This window comes from Saccostrea cucullata, unplaced genomic scaffold (assembly GCF_032062105.1).
Source record: "Saccostrea cucullata isolate Sc308-1 unplaced genomic scaffold, CSIRO_AGI_Scuc_v1 ctg10929, whole genome shotgun sequence".
In the NCBI taxonomy this organism is placed as follows: Eukaryota; Metazoa; Mollusca; class Bivalvia; order Ostreida; family Ostreidae; genus Saccostrea; species Saccostrea cuccullata.
This window is the reverse complement of record NW_026923664.1, coordinates 1-21,301: the sequence shown is the minus strand read 5'-3', so window position 1 is coordinate 21,301 and position 21,301 is coordinate 1. Positions and strand designations below refer to the sequence as shown.

The following is a 21,301-nucleotide window of genomic DNA, read 5'->3' as shown; positions in this document are numbered from 1 at the left end:
CTTTCTTGAAGAAGAAGACATAGACGATGATATTGTCCCATATTTTTTGTTAACTTTATCAGAAGAGAGCGTGTCCCATCTATAAGAATATTTTACGAAGAAGTGTTGCCAGATTTCTCTTCTCTTGACTTTAAGAAACATTTTAGACTAACAAGCAAACGTTCACACGCTTATTCCAAGAGATAGAACCAAATCCAGCCAAGGATATTCGGACACAGAGCAAACAGCCGATATTGACGGAGAAACGTGCCATGGTAGGCCTGTGGTATTTATGTTATACAACTTCCATGAGAGAAATTTCTTTACTGTTTTGGAATTTCACAGTCCACTGTTTGTGACTGTGTTCATGACTTTTTTTGCTCAGTTCGGGATCGAGTTATATCTTGGCCAGGTCCCCGGCATCAGCAAGAAATTTTTGATCACTTTGAGGCCGAATGTAAAATACCAGGAATCATAGGGATAATTGATGGCAGTCACATTACTCTTACAAACATTCCCAATGGAGATCAAGACTACATCAACAGGAAAGGTTATCCCTCACTCCAGTTGCAATACCATATGTTACTTATTACAGATAGCTTTGTTGGATGGCCAGAGTGTACCCACGATGCCCGAGTTTTCAGAAACTCTGATATCTTTAATGAGTTGGAAAATGGAATTTTAAATCCACACTTTTTCATAATTGGTAAGAAAATTTTAACTGAGTAAAATGTTTCAAAATTAAACCACATTAATTAAGATTTCAACAAGGATACATCTAGATCTTTGTTCTTTTTGTCAAACTTATTGGGGTTAACAAAGAAAACAGTAACTGTATAAGTAGGTTAATATGCATGGTTTTCCTATTTTATAAAAATTTAAATGTATACATTTACAAGAAACCTAGTTTATTTTTCAAAACATTACAGGAGGTTCTGCCTACCCACTGAAGCCTTACCTGATGACCCCTTTCCGTGATAATGGAAGGTTAACTGCCCCCAGAGACATTATAATAGAAAGTTATCAACATCACGTCATAATGTTGAAAGAGCCATTGGCCTACTAAAGTGTAGATTCAGAAGGCTCACAAGCCTACCCTGCTTGGATATAGAACGTGCTTGCAAAGTAATAACTGCATGCTGTGTTCTTCACAACATTTGCATTCTATCAAATGACTCTGTTAATGACATGCTGGATGACCTCCCTCCATGGCACCTGATCCCACCTCTGATCTTTCGGAGGTCCGTGTTTGCTCTGCTCTTATTTTGTATATTTGTTTAATGGACGTTGAGATTGAATACTGTTCGTTATTTCCATATCCTTCCAAGCAATAATGTCAACAACTATGGACCATTATATGAAAATGCACCTCTTGGTATAAACTTTCGCAATCAGATAGTTCAGTATCTAAAAACATTGTAAAATCTAAATATTGTGCATAAGAGAAAAGACAATGATTAGAGACAAGATTGTATTTGAAAATGAAAGTTTAATAAAATTAGAAGTTAAAGATTATAGACAAGATTGTACTTGAAAATGAAAGCTTAATAAAATTAGAAGTTAAACTTTATAACCATGTATTGTTTACAATAAAAAACTTTTTAAAAAAATTGACAGGGCCTATTTGGCATATCACAAATGTAAATTAATCTTAAAAGTTTAATAAAATTAGAAGTTAAACTTTATAACCATGTATTGTTTTCAATAAACAACTTTAAAAAAAAATTGACAGGGCCTATTTGGCATATCACAAATGTAAATTAATCTTAAAATAAGGAAAAAATTAAAGCATTAAATATTGTCAATCCATTTCTCTAATGAAGAGTTAACCATGTGATTGAATTCTAATGCGGGGACAAATACATTGTTCCCTATTTGTATTTTGCTAGAGTCTGATTCTACATTGAAACATGTCTCTTTAAACAAAGTGTCTGGCGTAAAACACTTTGTAGACATTTCACAAGAGAACTGAGATTCAGGCGAAGCAGAGCAATATGAACAATATGAAAAAGGTGAATCAAAGCACTCTGTTGCTTTTGGTGATTGAAAAATAAACATATGTAAGTCCTTGTAGCAATCCTCAATGTTCTTGGTAAACTCATAAAATTCAACTAAGTTGTATCCAAATCTTTCAAATAATCTACAAAGACACAAAGATAGTTATTGTTTACAACTTCTTCACTATTAATTTTACTGATCATTTTTAGGAATTTTTGGTTGCAGACAATCGATTAACTTTCCCATAAGATTCATTTTTTCCTCGTGTTGTTTTTTTTTGAAACCTCTAACCTTTCTTCCCTGTATTCCATTTGTCTTTTTGTGTACTCTTCCAAAGCAAGTAATGCAGACTGATTCGTATTCCTACGTTTGAGGGATTTCTTCGGTTGTGGAGTGCTGCTATCTGACGAATTAGAATCTCTGGAGTCCTCTGCTTCAACATCTTCATCATTATCTTTGTTATTTTCTGTTTTGTTGTTTTGTCGCACTCTTGAAGACAGTGTAAATGCTGGTCTCGTACCACTTTTGTTTCAATAGAGTTCAGAAAATTGTTTTAAAAAAATTGCATGTTTTTTTCTCTGATCCTGTCTGTTCATTATTGTCCACCGTTTTCTTGTATTCCCTTTTAAGCGCCTTCCACTTATTCATGCACTGTGTTGCTGATGCTGTAACACCAACAGTTGATAATACCTTGGCAATGGTTTCCTAAAGACTCTTGTGCATTTTGTTGCTGTTAAAGTCTTTCTCCATTCTACTTTTTATATCGAATAATGTTTTAGTGTCTTGTTTATTCCACATTTTTCGGTCCAGTGACTCAGATTCTACATCTGCACTGCACGGCACTGCATTGCATGATTTTGCATCAGAGGATTCTACGCAGTCATCTGAAAAATAAGCAAGTACATTAAACTTGAGAGTATTTGATATGCGGTTGAAGTATGTATATGCAGGTGTTTATATATTTATGATTAAATAACGGTTTCAAATATTAATTTTATATCATTGGAGCATAATCTGCAATTTTACAGTTTTCTGACTTTTAATATATAAAATGTAAAACAATGCTGGATTGAAAATTATGACCTGTTTCGTAGATTTTCTGCCTAACCATTTTAGAAATTAAAAGTAATGGAAAAAGGCTTTCTCACTATACAGCATATTTTAATTGTTTAATCAAAGATATTTTAAATACTTATACATAATGTAATAGGTGTTCCTGGAAAATACATTTGAAGTGCATCACCAATACCAAACAGTGACACACAGAAAGAAATGCTTATGGATATATAACTGCTTACCCATATTACAAGTTGCTCGTATGATTTGTAGTGCCATGTCTCTTTTTCTTTGGTCTATTAATATTAAAACAAATATTTAATCATTGCTCTAAATGCTGAGTAATACCTAATAAGCTTACAAAATAGCACATACAATAAACAAAATAAATATACTTACCGTCTGAGTTAAGTGATTCTACAAGAATCAAGGAGGCTCATTTAAAGTCATCATTTCGTAAATTCTATGGTCGATACAATGACCTTGTCAGCAAATACAATTTATCATTGAATGAAATACTGACTGACGTTTATCATACAAATTGTTAGTCCATTATATATACACTGGATTGACCACGGATTTTTTCCGTTATTTCCTGATTATGACAACGAGCACACGGCGGGTGTGACCGGTCGGCAGTGGATGCTCACTCCTCCATGGCACCTGATCCCACCTCTGATGTTTCTGAGGTCCTTGTTTGCTCTGCTCTTATTTTGTATATTTGTTTAATGGACGTTGAGATTGAATACTGTTCGTTATTTCCATATCCTTCCTTAATCATCGTCTGTTGGAAAATCTCCTAATATTCTGTTTGATAATAAAATTAACAGTAAATCACATTCTTTTTAACATATTCTGTACGAAATGTTTTATATACACGTCATTTTAAAAAAATATTAGACAAATCCTGTTTATTTAGAAAAAGTATAACTGTTTGTTTATTACCGGCCGCCAGGAGGCGGTCGGTTATATGATATGAAAGTTTTAAGTCCCTGTGCGTTTCTGCGGAGCTAAACAGTAAACATTTAAATAAAAATATTCAACATCATATCGCCGGCGTTTTAATATTAAACAAAGATTTCTATATGTTTAGGAAAAAGCACAACAATCGCAAAATTCAATATATAAATAATGGGGTAAATATTTCATCCAATCCTGATTGACAAACTCTGATATAACTGAAGTGCGGAGAAAATTAGTAGGAGTGTTAGGCATAGTCTAAGACAAAGACCACGTTGTAAATCAACAGTTTTACTTTCTCTTTTTAAAACAGGATCTGCTGTATTAATTTGAAATGAAATGTATATCTAAACATTTCCTATGGATATTTTTCAAAAATATTATGAAATATTGATTTATTAAAAGCAAAGAATATTACGACATGTTGGTCCAGGAGACTAGGATAAAGCGCGTTTTACAATGTGCCAAACGTTTTCCCGCCATATCTCAACACCAAAACAGAGATTGAAAGAGAAGAAGTGTAGTGGTGGATCTTGAAGGAGTTGGGGGGGGGGGGTTTACATCCTATAAGAGAAAGCGATCAGCCCACATGTTAAATATTTGTTGCGTTTTTATTAAGGTCAATCTATAGCTAAGTTTAAACTTTATTTTGTACTTTTAATGTGAAAACTACTTAAAGAGCAAGTTGTACCAAACTGAGTGCAGAGACGCAGAGGACTATTGCATAGTTTGTATTGCCTAATATATAATACTGTACATGCATTATGCAATCGGCATTGTCGCATGCATTTTTTTCATGGCACGAGGATATTTTAACAGATAAATATGAGATTTTTTTTAAACAGTAAATTTCAGTTTCTGAAGAATTAAAAAAAAAAAACAACAGCAAATTTAAGTTTCTGAAAGGAACTTCAACAGTTACATAAATTGGTTTGCGGCCGAATTTTGACGCTTGCGTCAATATGTTTCTTGTACTTGTATGTGACGCAATCTTTGTTTTAGACTATGTCTATCCTTTCGGTCGGTGTTACTCAATAGTCGCTCTAAAAATAGAATTCTCAAGGTAATGAAAACAATTCCACCGATAGATGGTGCTTGGGAAATCTTTCCTGTTTACATTCCATGGGCAAGACAATCCCTATACCCGGAGGCTGCTAGAGCCTCCGTCTAAAAACCAGGGAGCCTCCTCGATAGAACAGTTTGTGACATGTTTAAGAATACTCGCAGAAAATGGTAACAGGAAGGAGAATTAATACGTGACAGAATTGTTTACAACACATCTTCGCAAAAGGTTAGAGAGAAGCTCATCGCTAGGGTTGTCATGGTTCCAAAATTTTGGAAGAAAAGCTCATGATTTGTATTATTTTCAAATCAACAATAAAAGGATATTTTCATTTAATCTGCAAGTGGTGGTCAAGTCGATTCCTATTTCTCCAATGGCCAGGAACTATGGCAACGACACAAGCCTCCCAAGCTCAGATATGATATCTGAGGTAATTTGGCCAGCAAGGTTGGGATTGATTTCAAATGACAGTCGTATCTGTTGGTGGTTACTGGTCTGGCTTCTCCACAGAGGCCAGTGCTTTGGAAAAAAATAATAATTTAACCACGTTATATAGCAGGCGGAAATGACGGAGACTATCTTGAAAAGAAAAAACATATCACTGCAATCAGAGATTATGTCCCTTTAAAACAGCTGATCCAGATGGAAATGAGAGTCAACAATGAGATTGTCTGTGTTCGAATAAGAACTCAAGTCACACGACTGTCTCAAATTTCGAAATGTGTGGTGTTTCCCTGGGGAAAACTTTTGCAGAAAGGTGCAGATAATCTGCCTGACACCACTCCAAAACGGTGGAAGATGGATCCGCTGGACATGCCGTCTGAAGTTTGTTATAACACTCCTCGCACATTTCATGTGACTTTCAGAGTTACAATGTTCAAGTAATGCACTCTTTCCCTTCGAACCATATGATAGAATTTTAGTACACAATTTACACTTTGCCTTTCCTGGGGAATTAATCTTTATAATCCATTCGGATATCGGCACTCCTCTGAAATTCCATTACTGCTTTTAACATGTACACATAAGTCCAACCAGTCCCACCGAAATTTGTTTTAAACGTCTTTGTCAATACTGGACACATCTCCAACTCTGTTCATGCTCTCCATCGTTTTCATCCAGTCTTATTCAATAATGCGCTTTAAACCTCCCAATAATTGACTTCTCGTAAAACGTTTAAAAAACAGGCGCAAGTTACACAAGAATTTGGTAAAACTAGATCCCATTCGTTCACACACAAAAACGATATAAATTAACATTCATTTTTTCTGTTGATATTTTATTTAATGCATCATCATCATTTTTTACTATTATGATAATTATAAATATCAATCAAAGTGACGATATGGAAAGATTTAGTACCTCACGCCCCTCCCATATTTTCTCATTAGATTTGCATTGATCTCAAAAATGATCAGATTGCCTTTCAAATTCGCGGAACTCCAATCCGTGTTTCCGCGGAAAATCACATCCCTGGCTACTATGACCCAAATAAGGAACTTACATTACAATGTGATTCTTCAGAGACAGGAATGGGCGCAGCACTGCTACAACTTGGGGAAACAATAGCGTACGCCAGGAGAACCCTTACAGACACAGAAACTAGATATGCCCAAATAGAAAAGGAACTTCTTGCTGTTGTGTGTGGATTAGAAAAGTTTCATCAGTATACGTATGGACGAAACGTTACAGTCCAAAGTGATCACAAACCCTTAGAGATCATAATGAAGAACCCACTTCATACAGCACCAAAACGCTTACAGAGGATGCTGCAAGAGTATCATCACGGCAAGGAAATGCACTTAGAAGGATATGGAAATAACGAACAGTATTCAATCTCAACGTCCATTAAACAAATATACAAAATAAGAGCAGAGCAAACACGGACCTCCGAAACATTAGAGGTGGGATCAAGTGCCATGGAGTAGTGAGCATCCCCTGCTGACCGGTCACACCCGCCGTGTGCTCGTTGTCATAATCAGGAAATAACGGAAAAAATCTTAGCTGATACGCTTAGTAGAGCATACTTTCAGAACTGTGATCGTACAGGTGCACACCTCGATGAAATAGTTCATTTCACACATTAACAGTCGACGGTAGGAGATAGTCTTCAAGAAATTAGAGACGAAACTCGACGAGATAACACGTTACAGGAACTCATTCATGTAATACTTACCGGATGGCCCGAGATGGTATCTGATGTCAAGGACACAGTACGGCCATATTTTAATTTTCGAGATGAGCTAGTCGTACAGGATGGAGTTATCTTCCGTGGAGACAGAATTGTGATACCCATCAGCATGAGGCAGGACATGTTATGCAAGATTCACAAGTCTCACATAGGAGTGGTAGGAAGTCTACCTCGTGCGCGTGAGAACTTATTCTGGCTAGTCATGAATGCCGAGACCAAAGACTTCATCAGCCGATGTGACATTTGCAGATCGTATGACAAACAGTGCAAAAAGACACTAAGGTCACATGAAGTTCCGGATAAACCTTGGGAAAAGGTTGCTTGCGACATTTTTACGTTTGACGGCCAAGATTATCTGGTGACAGTTGATTATTTTTCGAATTTTTGGGAAGTTGACCACCTCTCCCGTTCAAAATCGAAAACAGTAATCAAGAAACTCAGATCTCATTTTGGGAGATATGGGATACCTTGCTCTCTTGTCAGTGACAATGGACCGCAGTTTAGCTCAGATGAGTTTCCTGAATTTGCTCAACTTTGGGAATTTGAACACATTACGAGTTCTCCAAAATACCCTCAGAGCCATGGCAGAGCAGAGCAGGCCATGAAAATGACAAAGAGATTGATGAAGCGTGCAGTGAAGTCTAATTCGTGACCAAAGTTTTACCAAATCGCTCTTATGAGGTCCAGTCTGATGGTCAACATTACCGCAGGAATAGACGACATCTAAGACCCAGCAAACATCAGAATCAGTTGGAAAGTGATGATACAGCTCTTGAGGATTACCGAGAGATACGCGTCGAACAAGAGAAGCCAATTCAAATGTCTGATTCGAAACAGATGATCGAGTCCGCAAAAGAGCAGGATACATTAAAGGCACCGCAGACAATCACCAGATCAGGATGCGAAGTGAAAAAGCCTATCCGATTAAATGACTAAGTAAAGTAACTTTGTCAGTGCATTACTTGTGTTTATGAAATTATGTTTGGTTAGTTGTGAATAGGGCATACTAATCCCTGGCTTACCAATTTTGAACTCAAATTGTTATCATCTGTACTGTGTGATGTCTGTATGTGAAGTTAAAAAACTTAATTCATATATTTTGCATTTACAAGTCAATGTAATGCAACATTGATGATTTCTTTGAACACAATCATTTTGAAATTTGATCTTGACTAATTGGACAATGAAAGAAACTTCACAAAGTAAAAAAGATGTAACATGTAATGATGTTATGTTTATTCGTTTTGCTAATCCGAATTGCATTTAAACATTCATGTATGTATTCGTTTTGTCCAGTAATAAATCGTAGTTTTGGTTATCGCTCATGGCTGTTGTTCTTGCCAACGTGCCTGGGGATTTGAATTGAACATTGCATTAGTTACCCACTAAGTGAAACATTTATTAACCCACAAACCTGAATACACAACAAAGGCCGGATAGGAGCCTGACGCAACGTGCGTCTGTGTGTGTAGGAGCTTTTGTACGGTTTACAAACTGAATATGTCGACTAACCAGAAGTCTCTGGCGAGACTGAAGCTCTACTGGTTTGAACTTATAGCAAAGGAAGAAAAAGTACTTAAGTAGCTGGGATTTGAAACTTTATAAACAGCATTAAATAGAATAATAATCGTTGATAAAGTCTCTTTATGTTCTTAGTGTAGTCTACTTGTGTGCCAAGTTATACTGAAATAAGCTCAAAACTGAAGGAGGAGTAGCGTTTTGAAACAATTTTATAGACATTTCTATTTTTAGTAACCACGGCAACACCGTTTATCAAAATGAAAAACCGATACACAGAATTATGTATCTTAGTGTAGTCTACTTGTGTGCCATGTTATATTGAAAAATTGTTTACAGACAGACAGACAGACGGACGGACGACGGACGCATTACTATCGCATAAGCTCTTCTGGTCCCTGACCAGTAGAGGTAAAAATGAGGTAAATGAGTGCCAACAGTATGTTGGAAAACCTGGTCCTCTTATACTACACAGGTTCTGTCATGGAGGAACTCTGCTTTTAATATCAACTTCAGAGTACGTGTTAGATTTGGATTATAAATACTAACTACATAGATTTGTATGATAATCAGTCACATCATAAGAACATTTCTTTTTATTGAAGAATTTTTGTTTATGACATAAGGAAATCAAAACCTGAATATAGTGATTAATTCTTAATGATTTTACTTGTAGTGATTAATGTTTATTTATAATATTTTAACCTCTGTTCAGTTATGTTACTCAGACATTTGCAGTAATTGCATCTGTACATTTAATAACATTTTTGTAGCATGTATGTCAGTTTCGAATGAAAATCAATGAACAGAGCTTAAATAATGTAATATTTGATATAATGTTGTTACTGAAAAGTTATAATTATTAATTTTTTTATTTACATATTTCTTATGCTTTGTCAAAAACCTGGATCACTGCTGTTGAATTGCGCTGTCCTCCAAAATATAACTGGATTCTAATTTTTTCGAATGATGTTGATATTATCCGATCTCCTGTCAACTTTCGTTTATGATCACTGCACTGGAATGGCATTTTCCTCGTTAGGATTACCGGGTAATAGTTCTTTCGAAGGATTCTAATATTCTCTTCTGACCATTGAATATTGCTTGTAGGACATCTTTTAAATGCATCGATTGTTTCATCCAAAATTTCACTGTGTGTTCTATTCAATAAAACAAGAGGCCCAGGGGCCACAACGCTCACCTGAGCACATTGGCTAGGAAAAAGCACATATCAGATCAGAACTGAAAGTTTACTGAGGTGGGGGGGGGGGGGGGGTTGAATTTTAACCCCACAGGGTTTCATGATTTGAACAAACTAGAATCTACAATACCTGAAGATGATTCCATATTAAAATTTTATGACACTAATCATAGCTTTGAAGTACTTGAAAAGATGATTTTAAAAGGTTTCCTTATAAATCCCTATGTAAAACTTGGGTCAGCCATTTTGGCCCCATCCTAGACCCAGGGGTCATGATTTGAACTACTAACTAGTAACTTGAATCTACACTACCTGAGAATGATTCCACATGCGTTTCATTTTTCCTGTCCCAGTGGTTCTTGAGAAGAAGATTTTTCAAGATTTTTCCTATATATTCCTGTGTAAAACCTCGGACGGCTATTTTGCCCCCACCCTAGCCCCGGGGGTTATGATTTAAATAAGCTTGTATCTACACTACCTAAGGATGATTCCACGTGAGTTTTATCTTTCCTGGCCAAGTGGTTCTTGAGAACAAAAATTTTACGATTTTTCCTATATATTCCATGTAAAACTTGGGTCGGCCATTTTAGCACCACTCCTAGATCCGGGGGTCATGATTTGAACAAACTTGAATCTACACAACCTGGGGATGATTCCACATGAGTTTCATCTTTCCTGGCCCTGTGGTTCTTCAGAAGATTTTGAAAGATTTTTCCTTTTTATTTCTATGTAAAACTTGGGTCGGCCATTTTGGCCCCACCCTAGCCCCGGTGGTCATGATTTGAACAAACTTGATTCTACTCTACCTGAAGATGATTCTCCACGAGTTTTACCTTTCCTAGCCCAGTGGTTCTTGAGAAGAACATTTTTTAAATGCCATTAATCTCCCCTTGAAAAAGGGCGTGGCATTTCATTTGAAGAAACCTGAATCCCCTTTACCCAAGGATGTTTGTGGGAAGTTTGGTTGAAATTGGCCCAGCAGTTCTTGAGAAGGAGTCGAAAATGTCAAAAGTTTACAGACAGACGGACGCTGGACAAAATGTGAACAGAAAAGCTCACTTGAGCTTTCGGCTCAGGTGAGCTGAAAATAAAAACAATTAAGATTTTGGTTGAAAATATTTAAGAATTTCAATAACAATTGCTTTTCAGGATCTCATCAAAGTTCTTTCTGTTTCTATTACCAGTGGATTCATTGGAGCGTAATAATGATTATCTAGAATAAACCTACTGAAAATACTAAGTCAGAAACCAGTCGTAGCATTCCATCTTTATCTCCTCTTTTCAGAGATTTCACAGATCATACATTTTACATACTATAGATCATGTTATATCATGAGGGGCATCTGTTCGATAGAATGTTAATGTCAATTGGAATTGGTTGAGAGTTATGGACGAACAAGGGAAACATTATGTCTATTTCAAAAGTATACAAGCTTTATTTCTTTCATGAATCTAGCGATAAGAGTTTTTTATTTCGTAATAATGTAAGGTATGAATTTATTGCATAACGGGCTAACTATTGTTAGAGCCCTGGCATACCCAACAAACTCCTTATGTATTTGAATCATATGTGTGATATTACACTGGACCAAATTTTTCTCGGGAAGATACAATCGTAAGGTATAGTAGTTCTTTCTCCATGACTTAATTAACCCAACAATATGTATTTGCACTCATACTTTGAAATAAATCAAAGAATTGTTTTAACCTTTTTTTTTCTTCGGTAAATCTTAATGAAACACTTTAATTAAGTTAGTAATCAAAATCCTTTTAAAACTTACCCACAGAAAGACTCTTTGGACACATTTTTATTATTTTCTGTGAGATCATGTCTAGGGAGTCCCATTAGGGTGAGCACTGTCTCAGTATAGTTATCAAGCTTCTTGTTCAGGCTGTTCATACACTGTCGCAAGTTCTTTAGGACTACAATGAAGAACATTGATTTTTGTAATAAAAATTTTAAACCTAAAAAAAAGGTTATAAATTTTGAACAAACACTCATTTACACGTATTTTGATCAAATACGCACGTGGGTATATAGGATTGATGCAAAGACTTGTTTCTTCTGTCTTGTACATTGAGAGGTCAACTGTTCGGTCACCACATCCTGGGTTATTCAAAATATCCAACTCTTCCACACAATCGACAAGCTCCTGGACATACCTGTAAACAAGATCGATAAAAATCAAAGGTCTAAGAAGGGGGGGGGGGTATGGAGATAACAAACAGTATTCAATCTCAACGTCCATTAAACAAATATACATAATAAGAGCAGAGCAAACACGGACCTCTGAAACATCGGAGGTGGGATCATGTGCCATGGAGGAGTGAGCAACCTCTGCCGACCGGTCACACCTGCCGTGTGCTCGTTGTCATAATCAGGAAATAACGGAAAAAAATCCGTGGTCAATTCAGTGTATAAATAATGGACTAACAATTGGTATGAAAAACGTCAGTCAGCATTTCATTCAATGATAAATTGTATTCGCTGACAAAGTCATTGTATCGACCATATAATTTACGAAATGATGACTGTTGATATTCTTGTTTCATCAACTTGCTTGTCAATAATTTACCTCGTTTAAGAAATTGTTCATACGTAGAGCCCACTCTTGCGTATCTAATCAACTGAGATATATACACTGTATACTCCGTATGAAGGTGTTGAGAGCAATTTGCATTTTAATTAATAAAATACCCTAAAATCTTGAAATAAGACGGATTTAATAATAAGCCGGTTTTGAAAATAAGCCACCTATTTCTTGCATTAATAATTACTCGAAAATAAGCCAGTTTTGAGAATAAGCCGGTCACTTTGACGATATTTTTTACTGTGCAAAATAAAAAGTTTTCTTTCTTTTAATTCATTTAACCTTTACCAGTTTCTGCAAACAACATAGTACGAACGAGTACGAGTAACGACATCATAGTACGAACTAAGTCTGTGACTACTAATGAACGTATGTAAAATTACTAATATAGGGTTGTTTATAAAGTTGATTTTTTTTACCAGTAATCATGTTACGCTGGATAAAAAACTTAATTGCGGAACAAGCTAAAATTATGAATTTTTTTCATGATATTGTCAGAGCAATAATGATCTCATCTAGACCTGTACAAGCTAACGATGTGTTATAAGGTGGTAATAATTAAAGTAATAAATGGATAAAAGGAAGTTTTTGTTTGTAAAGCATTTAACTGCCAGGTAATACTGCCCGAGGCAAGAAACCTGTTGATCGGCAGGGCTTGGTAGTAATTACATTTCAATGTACCGTATAATTTAGTTCTTTAAATATGTATTTGTTTGATTAGTTTATCAAGTAATTCAATTGCAAGCGGATATCTTATATTTATTTTTTACTTTTAAAAACAAGTTTATATTTCATGTAAATTCATATGCTATTTACAATGAGATTAACTTTTCGGTATCGGCATTCTCAAAATATAAAGTAGACGATCCTAAAGAACGTACACCGGGAAACGCCAATGAATACAAGAGTGCTCTCTTCTCTTACCAGTTTTTTGCATTGATAATAAGCCGAAATTTGAAAATAAGCCGGTCTTGAAAATAAGCCCCCACTTTCTTACCAAAACTTAAAATAAGCCGCGGCTTATTTTCAAGATTTTAGGGTATGTTCTTGCAATTTGCCCAAGTTTACATGAGAATCTTTGCGAAATGCTTACTTGCAATAATCGGTGAAGAAATTTTCTCCAAGGTACATATTTCCTTCCTGGTCAGATGCATTCGTTGGTTCAGAAAAACAGGCAGCAAATCCAGGACAGCCGTCCTCAATGCGTGTAGCGTTTATGTACTCGTATGTAGCATTTAAGATTTCAAAGTCATCCGGTTTTTCTTCATAGATGTCGATATCATCTCGTCTTATCAAAACATTACCTACATGTTCATAAGATAAACAAATTAAAGAAAAAAATTGCGATTTAAACTACTTTGAATTCTCAAAAAGTAATGAAATCTCAAAGATAGATATATTTTATAAGTCTTTGAAAATATTTAAAAATTGATAATAAAGTTATTATAACATTATACTTATTTAAAACATCTTATAACTTTCAAGAGGAAAATAAATCATACATCTATAACATTGAAATAACTGAATTTATAAGCCTTTAAAATTTCCACTGACAAACTTTCCTTAGCGATCTCATATATGTACAATACTCCGTATTTTAAATAAAAAAAACTCTCATTCTTTGTGCTTACCCACGGCGTAACAAAAGTAGGTCGAACTAATGATAAACAAAACCCAGTAACTAACGAACATCTCTTTGTTCATGTCTGTTGTCCGTTTGAGGCATGATTGTTGCAATTTCCAAATGCAGCAATTTATAACTGCAGTAAATTATTGAACAAAATAATTCAAATATAATGTTATAATAATAATTTTCGACTGCAATTACGATTTATGGAAAGGTCAAAACCTACGAACATGACAATTTGACTTGGTAATATAAATCCTATCCACTCCTCTCTTAAATTACTGGCGTCTGTTACGATATATTACCGGCCGCCAGGAAGCGGTCGGTCAGTTGATATGAAAGTTTTATATCGCCGTGCGTTTCTGCGGAGTTAGAATAATTTGAATAGAAATATTTAATAACATTCATATTATAGAACATTAAACAAAGTGTTATGGGTCAGAATAACCCTAAATGCCAGCAAAGATCAATCACACAGTTTAAACTTAACAATAATTTATTTACAGTAATATATAAATCTTAAGTACAAACTTAGCAAAAATCTAAAAATACATACATCAGAGTGTCCGTTGCTGCACACAATGTCCCAGTGAAATAATATCCCAGTAATATGTACCTCAATGATGCTTGTATGACAATCGTATCTATGCATCGAATTGACAGGATATTTATACAGTAATATAAATCTAGAATATTCTAGAAGTTGTAAGTACATGATATTCCCGGAAAGTTCTGGACATGAATAAAGTTCAAGAATATTCCAGAAAAAATGACTAAACATATTGACCACTCTGGAATTTTCAAGAAACTTAATGTTACTAATAATAGACACGATGAAACAATACAAATACAACACACCTCACAACACCTCCCCCCTTAAAAAGTTTGAATGTCAATGAAAACTTACATTGCCAAAATGAAATATATGTACATTAATACAAAATCATGTATGTTTTCGATACTCTAGACAAGGCATCTGCAATAACATTGTCTTTGCCTTTATATTCCTAAGAGGTATGGCTTCAGGAAATCGAGTGGATGTACACATAATGGTAAGTAAGTACTGGTTTCCAGATCTAGTCCTAGGCAAAGGTCCTACACAATCCACCAACACTCGACTAAACGGTTCTTCAAAAGCTGGAATTGGTTGGAGAGGGGCGGATGGTATCTTCTGATTCGGTTTGCCTACCATCTGACAGACATGACACGACTTACAAAACTCAGAAACATCCTTCCTTAGCTTAGGCCAATAAAAATGACTCAAAATCCTATTATAAGTCTTATTGATACCTAAATGACCAGCCATAGGTGTATCGTGAGCTAAAATCATGACATCTCGACGAAAAGCAGCTGGGACCACTATCTTGTGAACAACACGCCACACTTCATCTGGAGAGGCGTCAGGTGGTCGCCATTTTCGCATAAGGATGCCATCTTTCATATAGAAGCATTCTCCAACTTTAGTAGCCTCTTCTGGTGGAAGTGCCCTCTTACTAAGTTGAATGATATCTGGGTCTTTATGTTGTTCAGAGAGTAAACGTTCTCGGCTGAGGATGTCCTTGCCTTGGCTTTCTGGTAGAGTTGACTCATCTGCATTACCACTTAATTTTGATACAGGTTCCTTCGTCACCGACTTCTTGATATTGTGTGGTTCCAGGTTTGTTTGAGTGCCATCAAGGTCAGATAAAAAAGTGTCATTCAAATCAATATCAACAGAGGAATTCGTCTCGTCAAAGGCTCGAGTATGGTCTGCCTCCATTTCTCGTCTTCTGGCCATCGCTCTAGTAACAGCATAGGCTGGATAAATGTCATCATCTTTATCATCGCACATAACATCTGGAGTGATTTTCTCACAAACTATAGGATCTGGTACAACTTTTCCACCAGCTAAATCGTTGCCAAGCAACAAAGAAATGCCTGGAACGGGAAGAGTAGGTCGAACACCTACGATAACAGGTCCAGTAACTAAATCTGACTTCAAACTAATTCTATGCAAAGGAACATCAATGACTCCTAGCTCCACACCCTGTAATAAAACTGACCCACCAGTAGAAGTCTGCTCAGACAAAGGAAGCACGCCCTCTAACAATAACGTCTGTGCAGCACCAGTATCTCTCAAAATCTGGACAGGTTTTATTTCGCTAGAGTCACCGAGTGAAACAAATCCCCGAGACATAAAGGGCTTATAATCCTCCATAGAATCAATAGAACTGGACTGTGAATCCTGGATATCAGGAGTGTCAGAACAAATCGAACCTAAGGTTTCTCTATCACCTCTAACTGCATCACAAGCATGTGGCTGAGTTTTATCAAAGTCATTTTTTCTCTTAAGTTTAAAGCATTCACTGATCAGATGACCCTTTTTCTTACAATAACTACAAGTAGGAAGCGACCCTATTCCAGAAGATCCTTCAAAACGTCCTGGACTGGACTTAGAACCACCTTGGGATGGAGACTGGGAAATAGTGAAAGACTGAGACCCTGAACCACTCTTTTTATATGTGTCTGAATTTGTAGAATTACTGCTAGTCTGAGATCTTGATACAAAATTCTTTTTATGAGACAGAGCATAAGTATCAGATATGACTGCTGCCTCTTCTAGAGTTTTCACATTCTTATCTTCTAGATGTGTTTTCAAATCTTGAGTAACACATTCCTTAAACTCTTCTACCAGGATGACTTGGCGCAAATTAGCAAAAGTTTTATCAAGTTTCTTTGATCTAAACTAGTGATCGAATAAATCTTCTTTCTCTCGTGAAAATTCAACAAATGTTTGATTATCAAACTTTCTATACTTTCTGAACTTTTGTCTATACGCTTCAGGTACTAATTCATATGCTTTTAATATTACTGCTTTGACCTTCTCATAGTCTGAACTTTCAGCTACCCCTAGTGCAGAGTATACCTCAGCTGCTTTGCCAACCAGTACACTTTGTAACATTGTTGACCAAACGTGTTGTGGCCATTTAAGATTCTCTGCAACTTTTTCGAATTGGGGAAAATACTTGTCTACAGATTTTTCTTGAAATTTTGGAACTAATCTAATATTTTTTGCTGCGTCAAATTCATTCTTGACAAATAACGGTTCTGGTTGGTTTTGTAACTTAAATTCTTCAAAATCACCTGTCAGTTTTGAATACTTTTAATATTCCACAGAGCCAAAGTGAATTTGAACTGCCTTATATATATTGGATTCCGAAACTTCATAAGAATCCTTACAAACAAAGATACATTGCAGGTTCCAGTAAATGTTCAACCAAGCCTCTTTCGTTACTTCTTACTAAAATATTGACAGTAGTGAAGGAAAAACTTCAAGAGTACTGTACAACTATATATTCAAGAAGTGGTGTAAATCAGATGTGGATACTTAAAAATTCTAAAGAACTTTTGGACAATTTGAAATCACAAGACTTTACAAAAATCAACAGCATAAAAACTTACGACTTTTCAACTTTATACACAACAATTCCGCACGACAAATTAAAATCGAGGCTTTTTGATATCATTGACAGCTGCTTCTTCCACAAAAATGGAACTCGTAAGTTTACTTACCTCGTCATTGGTCATTTGAAAAATTATTTTGTTAAAACAGATTCTGATTGTACACATAAGTACTCTGAAGTTGACATCAAGAAGATGCTTGAGTTTCTGATTGACAATATCTATGTGGTTTTTGGAGACCAGGTATTCCAACAATCTATTGGAATTCCCATGGGTACAAATTGCGCTCCGTTATTAGCAGACTTATTTTTATATTCATATGAAGCAGAATTTATGCAAAATCTTTTGCATGAAAAGAAAAAAACACTTGCTGTGGCCTTCAACTCGACATTTAGATATATAGACGACGTATTGTCAATTAATAATGATAATTTCCATTCCTACGTCGACACGATATATCCTGGTGAGCTTGAGATAAAAGATACCACCGAGTCCAACACTTCTGCTTCATACTTGGATATTTTACTTGAAAAAGACACAAATGGTAATCTAACAACCAAGCTATATGATAAACGTGATGACTTTAACTTTTCTATCGTCAACTGCCCTTACTTATGCAGCAATATACCTTCATCACCTGCATACGGAGTATTTATATCTCAGTTGATTCGATACGCAAGAGCATGCTCTACGTATGAACAATTTCTTAAACGAGGTAAATTATTGACAAGCAAGTTGATGAAGCAAGAATATCAGCAGTCTCGTTTAAAGTCATCATTTCGTAAATTCTATGGTCGATACAATGACCTTGTCAGCAAATACAATTTATCATTGAATGATATGCTGACTGACGTTTTTCATACCAATTGTTAGTCCATTATTTATACACTGAATTGACTGCGGATTTTTTCCGTTATTTCCTGATTGTGACAATGAGCACACGGCGGGTGTGACCGGTCAGCAGGGGATGCTCACTCCTCCATGGCACCTGATCCCACCTCTGATGTTTCGGAGGTCCGTGTTTGCTCTGCTCTTATTTTGTAAATTTGTTTAATGGACGTTGAGATTGAATACTGTTCGTTATTTCCATATCCTTACTCTAATTCAAAGTTCATTTCACGCTCTCTTTCTCGCTCTTCTCTTTCAAATTGTCGTTCACGCTCTCGTTCTTCTCCATCTAGTTTTTCTCTTTCAAATAGCATTTTCTCTAACTCTAATTGAAACTGATATTCTGACATTTTTAAGAGCCTAATTCTGATTTAACCGTATATTCTGGAAGATCGTATTTTTCAAAAATGTTTTCATCTACTAGTTTGTTTGCAACCTTAATTCTAATGTCTTGCTTTTTCTGAGATGATTTAACATCTAACCCAAAATGCAAACCTAATGCGATCAAGTCATCCTTTTTTAACGTATCAAAAACCTGAACACTTGGCTAACTAAGAAAGTTTTAGACCGAAAATACCATGTTGATTTTTGCTGGCTTATAGTCAAATTTAACAATTTAATTAACAAAATTCTGACAATGAACTGCAAAAGTGCACGAAATTCTTGATCCCGGACGAGCCCCCAATTCTGTTATGGGTCAGAATAACCCTAAATGCCAGCAAAGATCAATCACACAGTTTAAACTTAACAATAATTTATTTACAGTAATATATAAATCTTAAGTACAAACTTAGCAAAAATCTAAAAATACATACATCAGAGTGTCCGTTGCTGCACACAATGTCCCAGTGAAATAATATCCCAGTAATATGTACCTCAATGATGCTTGTATGACAATCGTATCTATGCATCGAATTGACAGGATATTTATGCAGTAATATAAATCTAGAATATTCTAGAAGTTGTAAGTACATGATATTCCCGGAAAGTCCTGGACATGAATAAAGTTCAAGAATGTTCTAGAAAAAATGACTAAACATATTGACCACTCTGGAATGTTCAAGAAACTTAATGTTACTAATAATAGACACAATGAAACAATACAAATACAACACACCTCACAACAAAAGATATTCTAAATGTTTAACAAATCACAATAATCATAAAATAAAAATTTCATAAATAATTGGGTAAATATTTCATCTAATCCTGATTGACAAGCTATGACATTACTGAAGTGCGGAGAAAATTAGCAAAAAGTGTCTTACTTTAGGCATAGTCTAAAACAAAGACCACGTTGTATACTCTCTCTTTTTAAACAGTATAGACAGGATGTGTTGTACTTATTTTAATATGCTGTGTATATGTATACATTTCCTATGTAAATTTTTTCCAAAATTTGATGAAATATTGATTTCTTGAAAGCACGGAATCGTTCGACAATTTTGTCCATGAGACTAGGATAAAGGGCGTTTTTACAATGTGCCAAGCGTTTTCCCGCCACATCTCAACACTGAAAGAGAAGAAATGTAGTGGTGGATCTAGATCGATTTGGGGGAGGGGGTTGTTAACATCCTCTAAGAGAGTCTCACATATTTCATATTTGTTCCGTTTAAATTAAAGTAAAACTATAGCTAAGTCTAAAATTTAATTTTGTACTTTTATGTAATTATTACTTAACCATCAAACTTCCACCCCAGTTCGTTTGTACGAAACTGCGTGCAGAGACGTACGGGTCTATTGACAGTTTGCTTACACAAATATTATGCATCAGGGACCTACATACTTAGTATATAGGTCCCTGTATGCATGAAGAAAATCGGAAATGTCGCCTATTTTATTGTTGCATCCAAGTATTTCATGTCACTAGGATAGTATTTCATGTCACGAGGATATTTTAACAGATAAATATGTTGCGTATTTTGAAGTCAATATTTTAAATTCATTTTAATTCTTTAGTTCCTATTACTCAGTATTTATGTAACCCCCGGTCACTCGTTCTATTTTTAGAAAAGTTTCCTCGGTCGTTAGAAATACAAAATTTTTTAAAAACAGATCATGCAAAGAACACAGACCATGTTTCGTCATATTGGCCCTGTGATTTCTCAATTTTCAAAGTAGAATGAATAGAAATAAAATTATTATCAAAGGTTAAAGCTGAACACGATTCGTAAAAGAAATGAATCCGCCATTTTAGTTCCCGAGACTCGCTACCCTGCAGACCCATATAAATAGGGCAAGAATTAGAGACTATGCTTTACAGGACTTGGTCACGGGAATTTTAACGTAATACTTCGTCTAATGCAGGAAAGTAAGATACCAAAGAAATTTACAATTACAGGTACATAAGTCAGTGCAGTATACAAACAACATAGATAAACGTAACTGCAATAAAATATAAAAAAAAAAGGTAATGTAAAATATCCAGCACGAACACGGGTCGCCATTCCACGCCGATACCTGTGACAATAAAGCAGTCAGGTGTAATAAGGATATAGAAATAACGAACAGTATTCAATCTCAACGTCCATTAAACAAATATACAAAACAAGAGCAGAGCAAACACGGACCTCCGAAACATCAGAGGTGGGATCAGGTGCCATGGAGGAGTGAGCATCCCCTGCTGACCGGTCACACCCGCCGTGTGCTCATTGTCATAATCAGGAAATAACGGAAAAAATCCGTAGTCAATTCAGTGTATAAATAATGGACTAACAATTGGTATGAAAAACGTCAGTCAGCATTTCATTCAATGATAAATTGTATTTGCTGATAAGGTCATTGTATC

General features: G+C 35.5%; 2 protein-coding genes across 2 annotated transcripts; one reads left to right on the top strand and one right to left on the bottom strand.

Annotated features, from left to right (window-relative positions):
- Positions 1–364: 364 nt before the first annotated feature.
- On the top strand, positions 365–1,045 carry LOC134264610 (putative nuclease HARBI1; the record flags this gene model as incomplete). Its single annotated transcript, XM_062746891.1, has 2 exons — positions 365–685; positions 909–1,045. Coding segments are annotated over 2 exons (458 nt in total), but the record flags the coding sequence as incomplete, so codon positions are not given.
- An 8,603-nt stretch (positions 1,046–9,648) lies between these two features.
- On the bottom strand, positions 9,649–14,283 carry LOC134264609 (uncharacterized). The gene is made up of 5 exons (XM_062746890.1): positions 14,244–14,283; positions 13,651–13,861; positions 11,996–12,129; positions 11,748–11,889; positions 9,649–9,925 (listed from the first exon to the last, which is right to left on the bottom strand). Exons 1-5 carry the CDS (start codon positions 14,281–14,283, stop codon positions 9,652–9,654), a joined length of 801 nt encoding a protein of 266 aa, XP_062602874.1. The 3' UTR covers positions 9,649–9,651.
- Positions 14,284–21,301: the final 7,018 nt, after the last annotated feature.

Bases quoted from the DNA above. Each gene is read 5' to 3' on its own strand.
- LOC134264609 (XM_062746890.1), bottom strand. From the start codon at position 14,283: ATGCCTCAAACGGACAACAGACATGAACAAAGAGATGTTC. The intron at 12,130-13,650 runs GTAAGCATTTCG...TCTTGTTTACAG, and splicing joins TTCTTCACCGATTATTGCAA to GTATGTCCAGGAGCTTGTCG. The intron at 9,926-11,747 runs GTAAGTTTTAAA...TTTATTGAATAG, and splicing joins TCCAAAGAGTCTTTCTGTGG to AACACACAGTGAAATTTTGG.